The sequence below is a fragment of the Artemia franciscana genome, chromosome 4, assembly GCF_032884065.1.
Source record: "Artemia franciscana chromosome 4, ASM3288406v1, whole genome shotgun sequence".
Taxonomy (NCBI): domain Eukaryota; kingdom Metazoa; phylum Arthropoda; class Branchiopoda; order Anostraca; family Artemiidae; genus Artemia; species Artemia franciscana.
In genome coordinates, this window is record NC_088866.1 from 5,281,759 (window position 1) to 5,295,810 (window position 14,052).

Sequence of the window (14,052 nt, forward strand, 5' to 3'; positions counted from 1 at the left end):
CCATTGAATTGTTTGCTTAAAGTATTTTTCAACAACGGTCCAGATTGAACAGGGTTGGAAGATTGATGGTGGAACAAATATATTTATAAATCTGGTGATCATGGTCTTAAAACCACAGGGCTATTCTCAAGAACGACTACTAGTCTAGATTGTTGCTGTCACCACAAACATTCATTAATCTAAATAGTTACTGAAGGGGTAGTTTTGGGATTATCAGTTCGTAATCCAGATCGTTGCTGGGAAAAATCTTTAAGAGAAAAGTTTCATTTTTTTTCTTTTTGAGACTACTCCCCAGATATATACACAACAATTTATTTCAAAAACGAGTGGCAAGTTTTAAATTTACAACAACAAAAAACAGGCGAAAGGTTGGCTAATTATCTGAAAAATGCAAGAAAATACAAGGAAAATCGTGAACATTTGAGATTCAAAAGAGGGCTTGGTATAAAAACCTCACCTTACCTGCGTTCCTCAGAGCTCCGTATTGACTGCCTGGGATATTTTAGTCTATGAAAAACAAATTTAAATTAAGACAAACCTGAATGTTTATATTAGGCAATTTTGGCAAATACCTACCCAATTGATTTTTTTTTTCTTTTGTGATGAGCATCTTATTTTTCTTTTGTTTTTTTAATAAATTAAAGTCCATGGGAAAAGTGGGTCGATTATAGTTTTTCAGTAAAGCAGAATAGTAAATGAACAAGAATCAAAACTATTTTTGCTTAATTTGTGTTGTTTTGGGAACTCGAAGTAGAAAGAATAAGAAATTACTTAATTAAAGAAAGCGATGGAGAGTATTTCAACGAAATGGATCTACCCAAAATAAGTGATATGCAGATTGATATCGGCACACAGGAGAGATAAGGGTAGGGTGGGCTTCTCCTGGGGAGGGGGCGTGTTTTTCATCTGAGATTGTAAGAGGCCTCCTCCTACTACTTTGTCAGGGTGAGAAGTGTATGTGCATTATATTTCAGATAACTTTAACAAATGATTTATTTCTTCTAGAAAGTAATTATTTGATATGCTTCTTTTTTCATCTTTTTTTCTCTTTTGAATATGTCATCGAGCTCTCATTGAAAAAAAACGAAGAAATAAAAGGACAAAGGAATAACAATGAAAATTTTGCTTTTTTAAATTTAAATTCACTTGACTATTTTAGCTCCCACGTCTAGGGTTTAGAGGAAAACTGCGGCGGATTGCGACGATTTTTACCAGCCCTTCTGAGGAAAAAACGTAAATAAGTTTTTTCTAAACATAATCACTATAATTACTTCTAGCAAGTATATATTCCAATTATGTAAACCGTATTTATAGTCATTTTACAGTTGCACTGTTACTTCAACCGTGAGTAAAGCAAGTTCTGGAGCTGTTGAAGCAATCCAAATATTGAAGCTCTCTAATCCCATTGGTCTTCTGAGGGATTTGAAGAATAATGGAGCAATTATCATTGGAACAAGTAAACCAGATGAAGGCGTTACACCTTTATTTAACCTGAAATTAGCAAATGGCCCTGTATTTATTCTATTCGGTATGTGTTCTTCTTCTTCTTTTAGTCTTAGCTGAGATCTGTTTCTCTTTTTTCAGATACGAGGGAACTACTTCTACTAAAAACTCATCACAGTAGGAGGCCAACTGAGCTCAATACTGCATAAACCCGGATTTATTTCTGACTATGTTTACCTCAAGCGTTGCCACTCCTCGAGGGGGCTATGTGGCAGACAGGTTCGGATTATAGTTCCGAGAGTTCCTTGACGCGCATAAGGATCTCTAGCACAGCTTCCTATAAACTCCAATTTCGTTGATTAGATTTTAGTTGTGAAAGGAAAAGAACAGATGGTAGACCATTGTAACCGTTGTAGAGCAAATATTTTAGGACAATACAGTCATAGGTAAAGAGTATGAATAATTTATGGCGATAGTGTCGACAAAAAAGTCTATCAACACCATCTAGCGTTTGGTAACACTTGTTTTTTTTCAGTTTAATACTAAGAATAATAAATTTAATTAGTGTAATTGGTCTAAATGAGGGTAGTAATAATTATCTGATCTCAAGTCGTGACAGAAAAATGATTGCAGAGGTTGAAAAATTCCTACTATCACCACTGCTAGATGGAGTTGATTTTTTTCTGTCGACACTAGCACCAGTTTCCACTCTTGTGAGTTACCCATAACCTTTGGTCATAAGATTACGAAGTTTGCTGTCCTACTGGTGATCTTTTAGTTCGAGATCACAATTATGCAAGATCAATAAGATATTTCAAGACCAATTTGAAGTGAAAAGTGCTAGTTGGTTTTTGTCAAGTGAATAACTTTCTGGCTCAAAGTCTTACTTTGAGCAAGAACACTTACTTTAATGCAAATATATCTGACAATCTTGATCGCATTGAGACTCGACAATTATGAATTGAAAATGGCACATGGTTTAATGTGGACTTCTATTCTTAACAAAACACATGCTGGGGCATTGTCAAAATTGAATGAAGGGGGGTATTTGTGGCATTCCAGTTAGAAATGCTTCTATTCGTGGATATCCAGTAGAAAGTTGATCTAACTCGTAAAACACCCTTGTAGGAACTGTGAAAATAAGGAAAATTACCAAAGGAAACCGCTAATGAAGAAAGATGTCTCGGGATGTTTCTTTTATAAAGCTATGAAAAAGCCTTCTGAATTATTCAGAAGGCTTTTTATTATATAAGGAAATAAGGAAAATTACCAAAGGAAAACGCTAATGAAGAAAGATGTCTCAGGATGTTTCTTTTATAAAGCTATGAAAAAGCCTTCTGAATTATTCAGAAGGCGTTTTATTATATAAGGAAATAAGGAAAATTATTATAAGGAAAATTACCAAAGGAAACCGCTAATGAAGAAAGATGTCTCGGGATGTTTCTTTTATAAAGCTATGAAAAAGCCTTCTGAATTATTCAGAAGGCTTTTTATTATATAAGGAAATAAGGAAAATTATTATAAGGAAAATTACCAAAGGAAAACGCTAATGAAGAAAGATGTCTCAGGATGTTTCTTTTATATAGCTATGAAAAAGCCTTCTGAATTATTCAGAAGGCTTTTTATTATATAAGGAAATAAGGAAAATTATTATAAGGAAAATTACCAAAGGAAAACGCTAATGAAGAAAGATGTCTCAGGATGTTTCTTTTATAAAGCTATGAAAAAGCCTTCTGAATTATTCAGAAGGCTTTTTATTATATAAGGAAATAAGGAAAATTATTATAAGGAAAATTACCAAAGGAAAACGCTAATGAAGAAAGATGTCTCAGGATGTTTCTTTTTTAAAGCTATGAAAAAGCCTTCTGAATTATTCAGAAGGCTTTTTATTATATAAGGAAATAAGGAAAATTATTATAAGGAAAATTACCAAAGGAAAACGCTAATGAAGAAAGATGTTTCAGGATGTTTCTTTTATAAAGCTATGAAAAAGCCTTCTGAATTATTCAGAAGGCTTTTTATTATATAAGGAAATAAGGAAAATTATTATAAGGAAAATTACCAAAGGAAAACGCTAATGAAGAAAGATGTCTCAGGATGTTTCTTTTATAAAGCTATGAAAAAGCCTTCTGAATTATTCAGAAGGCTTTTTATTATATAAGGAAATAAGGAAAATTATTATAAGGAAAATTACCAAAGGAAAACGCTAATGAAGAAAGATGTCTCAGGATGTTTCTTTTATAAAGCTATGAAAAAGCCTTCTGAATTATTCAGAAGGCTTTTTATTATATAAGGAAATAAGGAAAATTATTATAAGGAAAATTACCAAAGGAAAACGCTAATGAAGAAAGATGTCTCAGGATGTTTCTTTTATAAAGCTATGAAAAAGCCTTCTGAATTATTCAGAAGGCTTTTTATTATATAAGGAAATAAGGAAAATTATTATAAGGAAAATTACCAAAGGAAAACGCTAATGAAGAAAGATGTCTCAGGATGTTTCTTTTATCAAGCTATAACAAGCCTTCTGAATTATTCTCATTAAAAAAGCTTATCACTTATCAGTACAACTTCTCTTTAAAAAATTTTAAGATATACAGTCAATGAACTAAATTAGAATACAAACTTAATTATTAAAACATTTAATTTACACAAAGAGATTCACTGAAAAATTGTAGAAATATCTGCTGTGACCACGAAAACAACAGCCAACACAAGAGGAATCCCAAACGTTAGATCTGGTGCCACTTGTAATCAGACGCATAACTGATAAAACAACAGCCAACACAAGAGGAATCCCAAACGTTAGATCTGGTGCCACTTGTAATCAGACGCATAACTGATTAAACAAGAGCCAACACAAGAGGAATCCCAAACGTTAGATCTGGTGCCACTTGTAATCAGACGCATAACTGATTAAACAAGAGCCAACACAAGAGGAATCCCAAACGTTAGATCTGGTGCCACTTGTAATCAGACGCATAACTGATTAAACAAGAGCCAACGCAAGAGGAATCCCAAACATTAGATCTGGTGCCACTTATAATCAGACGCATAACTGATTAAACAACAGCCAACACAAGAGGAATCCCAAACGTTACATCTGGTGCCACTTGTAATTAAACACGTAACTAATTAAACAACAACCAACAGAGGAGTGATCCCCGAAAGACATGCCTGGTATCATATCTCCGATAAAAAGAGATCAGGAAAGCAATAATTTATCGTTCTCCTGCTGATGATTATAAGAAATATTCAAAGACACGGAGCATCATGTAACTAATAAAAAACCTGCTGATTTCGCTTTGCAACCAATATGGAGACCAAGGTACATAAGATTTGAAGTTGATCTGTTGCCTTCTTCTTTTTCAATTAAATAAAAAAAAACAAGTTTTTTAAATGAAAGTAAGGAGCGACATTAAAACTTACAACGAACAGAAATTACTCCGTATATGAAAGGGGCTTTTCCTTCTCAACGCCCCGCTCTTTACGCTAAAGTTTGACTCTTTCTCTTAACTCTACATTTTAAAACAGTAAAAAAAGTTTAGCGTAAAGAGCGGGGCGTTGAGAAGGAAAAGCCCCTTTCATATACGGAGTAATTTCTCTTCGTATTTCTGAACGTTTTTGAATCAATGCATGTTTTGATTTTGGCTCTCCGCAGAGGAATAATTAAAACGAAATTTGTATGTTTATTTTTTTTTTGGCTAAATGGCTTTCTCCTAATTTTGATCGAATGATTTTGAGAAAAAAAGAGCGGGGGAGGAAGCCTAGTTGCCCTCCGATTTTCCGTTAATTAAAAAGGCAACTAGAACTTTTGATTTTTTACGAATCTTTTTATAAGTAAAAGATATACGTAACTTATAAATTTGCTTACATAAAGAACTTTTGTATTCTTCTGTTTTTATTTCATATATGAGGGGGTTTGCCCCCTCGTCAGTACTTCGCTCTTTACACTAAAGCTTAAATTTTGTCCCAATTCATTAAGAATGACCCCTGAATCACAAAAGCCGCAGAATAAATAGTTGGAATTACCAGAAATACTTTAGCGTAAAGAGCGAGGTATTAGGAGGAGGTGAGCCCCTCATATGGGTAATAATTTCTGTTCTTTTTAAGTTTTAATGCTGCTGCTTACTTCCAGCTGAAAAAAAACTTTTTCATTGTTTTTTTTTAAGTAATGCTAGTAAATCCTGCGCTCCCTTTATGGAAAATTTCTTCCCCCATGACAAATTCCACGATGGAAAGTTCCCCCAGGATATCCCCCTCTTCTCAACCCCTGCCTCCAACCAAAAAATCCTCCTGAAAACGCCTGTACACTTCCCAATAACCATTACTATATGTAAGCACTGGTCAAAGTTTTGAACTTGTAACCCCTCCCACGGGGACTGTGGGGGAGTAAGTCGTCCCCAAAGACAAAGCTATAAGCTTTTTCGACTACGCTGAATAAAATGGCTATCTCAGAATTTTGATCCGTTGACTTTGGGAAAATAATTAGCGTGGGAGGGGGCCTAGGTGCCCTCCAATTTTTTTGGTCACTTAAAAAGGGCACTAGAACTTTTCATTTCCGTTAGAATGAGCCCTCTTGCAACATTCTAGGACAACTGGGTCGATACGATGACCCCTGGGGAAAAGAAAAAAAAAAAAACAAATAAACACGCATCCGTGATCTGCCTTCTGGCAAAAAATATAAAATTCCACATTTCTGTAGATAGGAGCTTGAAACTTTAACAGCAGGGTCCTCTGATACGCTGTATCTGATGGTGTGATTTTCGTTAAGATTCTATGACGTTTAAGGGGTGTTTCCCCTATTTTCTAAAATAACGCAACTTTTCTCAGGCTCGTAACTTTTGATGGGTAAGACTAAACTTGATGAAATTTATATATTTAATATCAGCATTATAATGCGATTCTTTTGATGTAGCATTTGGTACCAAAATTCCATTTTTTAGACTTTTGGTTACTATTGAGCCGGGTCGCTCCTTACTACAGTTCGTTACCATGAACTGTTTGATATGGTAATCAAATTTATACATAACTTTAACAATCTGGACTGATTTGATGTTTAAATTTTAGGCCACTGCTGTCTGGCTTTAAGATTGAGCACTCTTACGTATTGTATTGTTAGCATGACAGAGTTAAAAACAACCTTATTTTTGTTTGTTTTTTGTTGTTTTATTTTCATTTTTAGCTTTCATTTAAAATTAGGGAATTGGTGCACAAGTCGGCTTATTGACAGAAGGCAAAAATGGAATTAAAAATTGTCAATATTTGGTAGCTTCTGTCGCTAATAAATTTGACCAGGGCTGCCTCCCATATGTCTTGTGGTTTGATTTTATAAACTCTAATCTCAAGTTGAGCAGACGAAATGAAATATTAGATTGAATTCGAGCATTCATATTTGGACTTCATGTGTCAGAGAGTAAAATGAATGAAGAAAAAAAACACTTGACTTTTTGCATAGACGCATTATTATTTAAATCTTTGCTATTTAGTTTTTTATAATTATTATTAATTAGAATAATAGATTTATTACTTTGAAAATGTCAGAGGTGGATTTAGAGCAAACCTTGGGGGGGGGTAATATGACAAGGGTGCTAATTAGCAAAATCTTGAGGAGGGGCAATGAATTATCATTATTATAATTATTTAAAAAAAGAGTGAAAAAAAAGTAAGCAATGAGGGCGCTAAAAAAAAGTCTTGAAATTCCTCCCCTTCTCTGGATTCACGAGTGGAAAATGTAGTATCATTTCAGCTCTTTCAATGGTTGCTAGCAGTTATTAGCAACAATCTTTTGCAGGTGCGTTGAAACATGAATTTTAACTTACAAAATTACTTCCCAGCTGTTCGTGTGAACTTCTGACTAGTTATTAAGTTTTAAAATCAACCTTAAGTTTTGCTGGCTTTATGTTTTCCAATTGATGAGAAATATTCAGCAAGCTTGTTAGAGATGACATCTTCATAAGTTATTTTCCACTAATATAAAGAATATTGTTTGGGCGTGTTTTCTTAAATTGTTGACATAGTTCCTTAATTACAATCTGTGTCTTGGCAGGATTTCTGTGTACATAATTAAATTTCTTAGAATAATAACCTAGTTTCGCTTTTATTCTTAGCAATCAAGTGAGGGAATTGCAGTAATTGTTAAATATGAATTGTTTAGGTCAGGATTGGAATGTATTTTCAATTTAGACAACTTAAGTTTTTTGGGTTGTTTAAAATATGTCGTATGAGTAGCTCGTCGCTCAATGTAGGCCTAAAAATATCCCCTCTATCATCAATCCCCTACCCCCTCCCCTCGTGCCTAAGCTCCTATATATAGGTATTTACGTTTTTTTTTAGGTAATGAAGGTTCAGGGTTGCCAAAAGAAGTCAAAGAGCTGTGTTCCCTACTTGTTTCAATTGGTGGGAACCCAATAGAAGAGTCCATTGAATCACTGAACGTTACTTCAGCTGCTTCTATAGTTTTATACGAAATTATGAAGAATAAAACTAATTAATTCACTCAATGTTCCAATTTAAAAATTATTGACCATAGTCATAAATACTAGTAAATACCCAGACGAAGCTAACATTTTAAATTTGTACAATTAAAAATTATATATTATAGATTTGTATAATTATAAATTTTGTATAATTATAATATTTGTATAATTGTATGATTATTGTATCAATTGTATAATTATAATATTTTTATAATATATTTGTATAATTATAATAATTATATATTATATTTGTATAATTCTAAATTTGTATAATTAAAAATGCAGAACGCCGACATTTTGTTAGCTGGCAAAGCTTTAATGGCATATAAACCGCAGTGATATGTATAAATTGAAAGTCCAAATTTAGGCCTCAAAAGCACTAACTTCCTTCCTCCTTTACTTGTAAGGTTTTTCTTGACCTACAGCTTTATTAATCTTACATTATTATTATTGTGTTTTTTCCTTTTTTTTAAATAAAGAAAGGATTTATTCATCAACAATAAACATAACAAAACGTGAAGCAAACCATATTGTTAATTATAATTATTGTATATACATTGTTGTTATTATTATTACTAAATAGGGGGAGAAAAAATTTCATTGGTCTTGAAAAGGTTTTCTTTGATTTTGCTTATCTTGGACTTAGAGCATTGGCAAGATGATCCCTGAACTCGAGTTCTACTCTAAGACAAACCTTGTTCTACATGTTATTGTTTTTCTTAAGATAGGAGCTATTTTCACAGCAGGGGTGGATCCAGGATTTTTCTTAGCTGAGGGTGCATGATAGATTACTCCGATAAACTTGTGAACTAAGAAATATCTGCAACTTAAAGGGAACCTCAACAATTATACGTAGGTAGGTGTTGGAAATGGTCGTAAATTTAATTTAAAATCTGGTGAAGATTAAAGCTCTAATAAATCTATTGAAGTTAAAACGACGTAAAAATACTGATACAAAAAAAGTTTTAAAAACCATGCCACCATAAAAGCTGTTAAATCAATCAAAAGCTGTTAAATCAATCAAAAAACTGATCAAAAATCAAAAAATATTATAATATCAAAAAACTGATCTTTTATATTTTCTGTATAAGTTTTAGTCTTTATACTTCTGAACACTATAACGAGTGATTTAAGCTTTGTATTGTCAGAAAAAATAATATACGGTCTGTATATTTGTCAAAAAAATATACAGTCTTAAACAATTTGAAACTTATTTATAGCTCAAATATTAAAAACTAATTACAAAAAATATCTTTAAAGTGTTACAGTATCCCAACATCTACCCCAAATCTGCCTCTTCGTTAGGGTGGGGGGCACCCCCGCCTGGATCTGCTGCTTTTTCACAGGGTCTTTTAAGTCTTTTCGAAATAATGGAGCGGGGATCTTTAAAATACCTTCTCAGGCCCTAGTTTGGACGGAAAAACCGCTCCCAGTTATCCTGACCTACGTTGACTGGTGAAAAGTTGACAATTTGGAAAAGTCAATTAAGTCTTTGTTCTAAATATTTACTTTTGAACATAGAATATTGTAAATTATGACGAACAGAAAAAGAGAAATTTTAACAAAACGCGAGAAAAATGCAGTTTTATAGTAAATTCATAAAACTTAAAGTGTCAAAACCAAGCTAAAATCCAGGAGAATGAGACCTTAAACAGATGTACCGAATTTCTTGCGGGCCTTCTATTAATGCTTAGATTATAAAATTGACTGCCTGATTGTAAGCTTTTTGTTGATTAAAAAGCAAAACAAGTTTTTTCAACTGAAAGTAAGGAGTCACATGAAAACTTAAAACGAAAAGAAATTATTATGTATATGAGGGGGGGGGGTTGTCCCCTCCTCAACACCTTGCTCTTCACGCTCAAAATTTTTAGTACTTTTAAAAAGAATTCTTATTATTCTAATTAAACGAACATCGTGTTTCAGGAGTCGTTTTTAAAGACTTGAGACAAAATTGAAACTTTAACGTAAAGACCGAGGTGTTGAGGAGGGGCCCACCCCTCTTATCCCCGTAATTTCTGTTCGTTTTAAGTTTTAATGTTGATCCTTACTTTCAGTTGAAAAAATGTGATTTTTTGAAAATTCCTGATCGTTTTTTAGGTAACGCCAGGAAATCTGGCTCCACCTCCACGAAAAAATTCTTTTACTGTACGAATTGTATAAAAACGATGTCATTTCATTTGTTGATAGATAGTCTATCATCCATCCACTCTTGGACAGAGCTATTATCGTTGTGGGATAATGGGTATTCAAATAGTTTATGAGTTTCTATATACAGGGGTTCGAGTCCTGGTGTCACTGGTTATTTGGTTTAGAACAAGGCTCAGTGGCGTGAGTCTGTACGCTCAGCCAGAGTCGACTCGCCTCTAAACGGGTACCTGGAGAAATGTGGGGAAGGTAAATAGGAAGGATGTGCGAAAGGAAATGATGACTGGTTCCCAACCCCCCATTGCACTTCCTGGTTGAAGGGTCGTGAAACGGAGATCTGCACCACCGGTAGTGACTGTAAAGATCAATGTTATATCCTTTACCCTTTTTTAATTGGTTTATCATGAATATGGGTGGGGTGAATTGAGACCCAGGCCACGAGGCGAAAAGCCTAGTGCATCCACACGCAAAATCAAAATGTGTATATAGCATCAGTAGCTATTAAGATATTGAAGCCCCCTTGGGAGTGGTGTTTTGAAATAGGGTTTGTCTGTCTTTCACCCCCTTTGTAAAGGAGCGTTTCTTGGTAATGTTAAGGTGTCCCCCATTGTCTTCGCTCATCCTAAGAACTTCAGCCGCCAGTTTCAGACCAGTTTGGGTAGGCAACACTCGTTCCTCAAAAGATAGGTGAGAGACACCCAACATTTGCCAGCATCAGCGATAAATGGCACTCCCTTAAGGAGGAAGGAACAGAAGTGGGATTAAGAACACATTCTCATGTTCTGACATAGAAAAGTGTGGAAAGTTGATTTGGAAGAGGTTGCGTAGTCACTGTTCTGAATGTTTACTTTTGGACATAAAAATATTACAAATTATGATAAACAGAAAAAGAGAAATTGTAATAAAACACGTGAAAATTGTAATTTTTATTGTAATTTCAAACAAATTAAGGTTTTGGTCCGAACCTAGCTAAAAGTCCAGGAGAATCAGAATCTAAACACGTAAACTGAACTTCTCGAGGGCCTTCTATTAGTAGTTAAAACATAAAACTGACTATTCGATTCTAAAATTTAGATCTTTATTCATAATCTAACTGTATATTGGATTATCCACTTGCTTGAGTCTTCAGTGATACTCTTAGCACTGACCAAAATTATCAAATTGGATAACCGGGTCATAATTTTAGCGGAGGAAGACTTTCTGCTAGATAGCATTGATAATCGATTAAAAAAAGAAGGAAAAAGAGATAAAAGGCACCTAATTAGACTAAATTTTTCATGGTTGGACTGAGTCAATGCACAGGCAAAAATCATTAACACTTAAAACGAAAAGAAATTATTACTTATATGAGGGGGGGGGTTTGTCCCCTCCCCAACACCTTGATCTTCACGCTCAAAATTTTTAGTACTTTTAAAAAGAATTCTTATTATTCTAATTAAACGAACCTCATGTTTCAGGAGTCGTTTTTAAAGAATTGAGACAAAATTGAAACTTTAGCGTAAAGAGCGAGGTGTTGAGCAGGGGGCCACCCCTTTTATCCCCGTAATTTTTGTTCGTTTTAAGTTTTAATGTGATCCTGACTTTCAGTTGAAAAAACATGTTTTTTTTAAATTCCTGATCTTTTTTAGGTAACGCCAGGAAATCTGCTAGATAGTATTGATAACCGATTAAAAAAAGAAGGAAAAAAAAGATAAAAGGCACCTAATTAGACTAAATTTTTTATGGTTGGACTGAGTCAATGCATAGGCAAAAAGCCCCACTGCCTTCACGGCCAGTCCCTCCATCACGACAAGCTGCACTCGATCCTCTCAAAACGGAAACTAGCAAGATAATTTATTATCCAACCTTGGAATTCTCCCCACAAGATTTTTTTGTTACGCCACAGGCGGTGCTACATATATCCAGGGGAATTCTCCCCCTTGGGCATAATTTTGGCAGTCACTACTGGCTTCAGTCTATCCGATCTCATCAACGCAATCCTGAAAATACTGCATTTCTTGGTCAGACACTGTGCAGGACGGTGACTAAACTTAGCAATAGTAGCTATTTGGGCTTACTACTAGGACCACCACGAGAAGGTTGTCACCATTACTTCCACTTTTAAGACAACCTATTTTGAAAAGTAAAAAAAGTAAATTTCATATATATATATATATATATATATATATATATATATATATATATATATATATATATATATATATATATATATATATATATATATATATATATGTATATATTTATATATATTGAATATATTGACTCAGAGTTCATACTGCAAACACTTCTTTTTCGATATAATCTCATTCATACAGTAAGACTGTGAATACTGTAAGACAACTGTGATTCCCTATGGTCTTATATTGAAATAATTTCATAATCAGACTTGAACTAGAAAATAGTTCACCTTGAACTTAGATTATATTATTTGACCTACATATTTCTTGTTCAGCGCATTGACCAAGCAAGACCTATTTTTGGGTGGTGAGATATTATCTCCGATAGCTATGTCGGAGAACATAGTTTGGAATGTGATATTGAACTTCTTAAATCATGCTCGAAAAGCTGGAAATAAGATTGATGCGATAAGCCGTAAAGCATGCGAGTTTTTTACGAAGGACGATATAATCAATGCTAAGGAGATACTGTGTGTCTTCTGCTCATTATACTAATAGAGTGTCAATTAAAAAAAGTGCCGAATCCAATATTAACGAAATGTTAAAGGTACTTGAACTTTGTGAGCAAAGTAACGTTGAGCTGCCAGTCTTTGTGATAGTTGAACCTGACGAAGTCCCTATATGTCCTGATGAGATAGCAGCGGTAATCGCCAGAAAAGTAACAGAGGTTTGTAATAAGCTAGACAATTTCATCAATAAAGACTCTCCCAACCCCTCGATTACTCCTACAGTTACTAAAAACAAAGCCCTCATTTGCAGAGGTACACAAGAGTTTGACCTCTGACGTCACGAAGTCAGATTTGAGGAAAGACTTTTTGTAAAAAATTTGTGGCAGAGAGTGCTCTAAAATTGTCGAAGTTCCGCCCAGAAAAGATAATTGGCGAGTTGATACACCTAGCAAGGCTGATGCAGAAACTCTTGTCAGGGTCTTTCAGAACGACGATAAGTCTCTTTCTGCAACAATCAGGAGCCCCTCTCACCTCGGTATTGCTCGATTTGTTCCCAGCAAAATAAATGACGATGAACCTTCCGCACTAATTCTGTAATGTGTCAGTTCAAAATATATTGGCAATACCCGCTCGTTTCGATTGAAATTTGAAACCAAAGTTGACCTTATAAATGCTATAAAAAAAATCCCCCCAGTCATATGCTATGAAAGGATCAAAGTAGCTGAGTATCTCATCCTACCGGTGAGATGTTTCAAGTGTCAAGCTTACGGGCATATATCCAGCAGCTGCAAAAATGAACCTATTCGCGCAGTCTGCGGTGACCATGGTCATTCAAGCTCCAAAACATCTTCTTGTCAAAGGCCCAAGAAATGTGCATTGTACAAATCACAGGATGATCCCTGTTACAGCTTCAAATGTCCAGTCGCCCAAGGACTTTTAAGTGAAGTTAAGTCAGTATAATGGCTCAAGCCTTAAGTCTCTTATCATGAAATATCAATGGCAAAGTGGTTGACAAAGGCCCAGTCCTCTCTGAACTCTTAAGTAAATATGAAATATTTTTTCTACAAGAATATTTTTTATCTGACGAAAGGAAAAATCTACTCAGCATTTCACAAAATTCTTATCTCTTATTTCACCCAGCGAAAATGAACAAGTGCCATGGCCGACCTTCAGGCCGATTAGCTATCATTTCAAAATTCCCCCTCGATCTCTTTGAGTCGAATGACCATTTTGTTGCTGCTGAATTTTTGGACCTAACCTGCATAAAAGTTTACTTGCCAACTAATTACTGCTCTTCTCAATCAGAGAATAAGTTCATGAATGCTTGCGAAAGGCTAGCGAATTTTATGAAGAGAGTTTCAA

The 14,052-nt window shown here is 34.4% G+C and overlaps 1 protein-coding gene across 3 annotated transcripts in view; it reads left to right on the plus strand.

The window, feature by feature from the left end:
- LOC136025898 (putative TrmH family tRNA/rRNA methyltransferase YacO) overlaps positions 1-7,938 on the plus strand; it is a 34,585-nt gene extending 26,647 nt beyond the window's left edge. For all 3 annotated transcript variants that reach the window (XM_065701949.1, XM_065701951.1, XM_065701950.1), the window contains 2 exons: positions 1,326-1,528; positions 7,777-7,938. In XM_065701949.1, coding sequence (XP_065558021.1) covers positions 1,326-1,528; positions 7,777-7,934 — 361 coding nt within the window. In that variant the 3' untranslated portion in view covers positions 7,935-7,938. The remainder of the gene's footprint in view (positions 1-1,325; positions 1,529-7,776) is intronic.
- The last annotated feature ends 6,114 nt before the right edge of the window (positions 7,939-14,052 follow it).